At 63.0% G+C, this 1,879-nt stretch overlaps 1 protein-coding gene across 2 annotated transcripts in view; it reads right to left on the reverse strand.

Moving 5' to 3' along the window:
* GAK (cyclin G associated kinase) overlaps window positions 1–1,879 on the reverse strand; it is a 43,072-nt gene that overhangs the window by 15,156 nt on the left and 26,037 nt on the right. For both annotated transcript variants that reach the window (XM_077750558.1, XM_077750557.1), the window contains exons 13-14: window positions 1,340–1,462; window positions 123–256 (exon numbers count right to left, since the gene is read on the reverse strand). In XM_077750558.1, the coding sequence (XP_077606684.1) occupies window positions 123–256; window positions 1,340–1,462 (257 nt within the window). The remainder of the gene's footprint in view (window positions 1–122; window positions 257–1,339; window positions 1,463–1,879) is intronic.

The following is a 1,879-nucleotide window of genomic DNA, read 5'->3' on the forward strand; positions in this document are numbered from 1 at the left end:
GGCACCGCCTACTTCTGTCCGCGGGCCCTCAGGTCTCCCTCCCCACCTCCCAACAACCTCGGCTCCGCCTGCCCAAGGGTGGCACCTGCTCGTGCGACAGCCCAAAGTGGGCCCCATGGTACCTCTTGTGAGACGGCCAGATGCCCGGCGGGCAGCGCTTCATGCTAAACATGTACACGGCGGCCTCTGCGGTGCTGAAGAGGCGACAGAAGCACAGGAAGGAGCAGACGGCCACGGCAGAGGCGGCTCTTCCATCCTAGGGCAGAGGCACAGGATGGGCTCGCACGGCCCTGCTGCGAGGGCGGCTTCCCGGCCCCTTGCTTCCCTGCAGGGCCTCCCCAGGTGGGGAACTTAGGAAGACACCCCCGTTGGGGCAAGAACGCAGAGTCCAGAAAGGTCACGGCTCTTTAACAAAAAGCCCACGACGGCCTGCTTGTCCAGCTGGATGCTGCTCGCCGCCACGGTCCCCACCCAGGCCTCATGGTCACCTGCCTCCCCTCCATCACCTGCCTCCCTTCCATACTCGCTCTCTTCATCCCTCCTGGGAGGACTTTTATCAACACCAGAATGGCAGCACTCGTCTCTGAGGCCCAGTGTGGCAAGCACTCCACTTTCTGTGACCCCCACAAACCTAACCCTCCCTGTGCAGGTGTGAAACTGGAAATTACCATCCTCAGCCTCAGTAAGGAGAGGCAGAGATGGGGGTCCTATGAGGCAGAGTGGCCTCAGCGCACGGGGAGATGACAGACTGACACACGGACAGAGCCCTCGTGTTTGTAAAGAAGGGCACGGGGACCACCACAGGCTGGGACCCACGTGGCACAGCCAGCCACCACTCCCTCCAGGGTCTGCCTTGAAATGACAGAGGCCATGCCGGGGTGGCTGGGCCTGGGGCTGCCAGCTGCAGTCACCAGGACAGAACCCGCTCCTCACGACCTGCCCCGAGTCCGAGCGTGAGCCTGGGACGTCCCAAACAGTCCCTGGCTTTCGGAAGCCAGCAGGCTGCTGACGTTCAGCAGAGCACTCGATCCTGGACAAGGAGGCTTACCCGAGAGTGGTCACTGCAGGTGACCTAGCCCTGCGAGGGGCCTCGGGCAGTCCTGGGAAAGGCCTGTAATCATGCAGGGGAACAGCACCCCGCCCGGACCTCCGCCAGCACTCGGGACACCCAGCTGCCCCGCTGGCCTCCCGCCTCAGCACCCCAGACTTCACTTCTGCTCTCTGTCCCCTCAACGGATCATGAGCTTCCCCAAAGCAGGGATTATTTCCCCTGGTTTATGGTTTCTCTCCAGGTGGGCCCCCACTGTCATGGGCAGGGACGGGGCAGCCCCTCACTCACCACGCAGTGCACGACGCAGACGTTCTTGTGGTCCTGCCTGAGCCACGAGTGCATGTTCCTGCAAACGCTGTACAGGCTGCGAAGGCTCGGCGCCCGCCGGGCTGCCCAGCCACACTCGGAGACCTGTGTGTGAGCAGGGGGTTCAGCTCAGCCCGGGTTCCCTGCACCAGCTGGGGGTGCCGGCACAGGGGCCCCACCACAGGCACCCGCTCTGGACAAGCGCCGCCTCACGCACACCTCCCTCCCTCCCTCGCGCACGGACACAGACGTCTGCAGGCCTCCTGCCTCTGAGTTCCGGGCTCCAGAATGTGTACCCAGCTATGCAGAGTTGGCAAAAAAGAACGGAGAGCCTGCCCTTTCCCAGGCTTGGGTCAGTCTAAACACCGGAAATAGCACCTGTGTCCCACCTGTCACTGATTTTTAGCCATCCTTAGACGACCGTCTCTGTTTCCTCACAGTCCACGTTCTGGAGTCTCCCTCGAGAAAGCCCCTGGCCCCTGCTATCTGCTGCACATGGGCTCCGAGTCACAGGGCACCCAA

Source organism: Crocuta crocuta, unplaced genomic scaffold, assembly GCF_008692635.1.
Source record: "Crocuta crocuta isolate KB4526 unplaced genomic scaffold, BGI_CrCroc_1.0 scaffold179, whole genome shotgun sequence".
Taxonomy (NCBI): domain Eukaryota; kingdom Metazoa; phylum Chordata; class Mammalia; order Carnivora; family Hyaenidae; genus Crocuta; species Crocuta crocuta.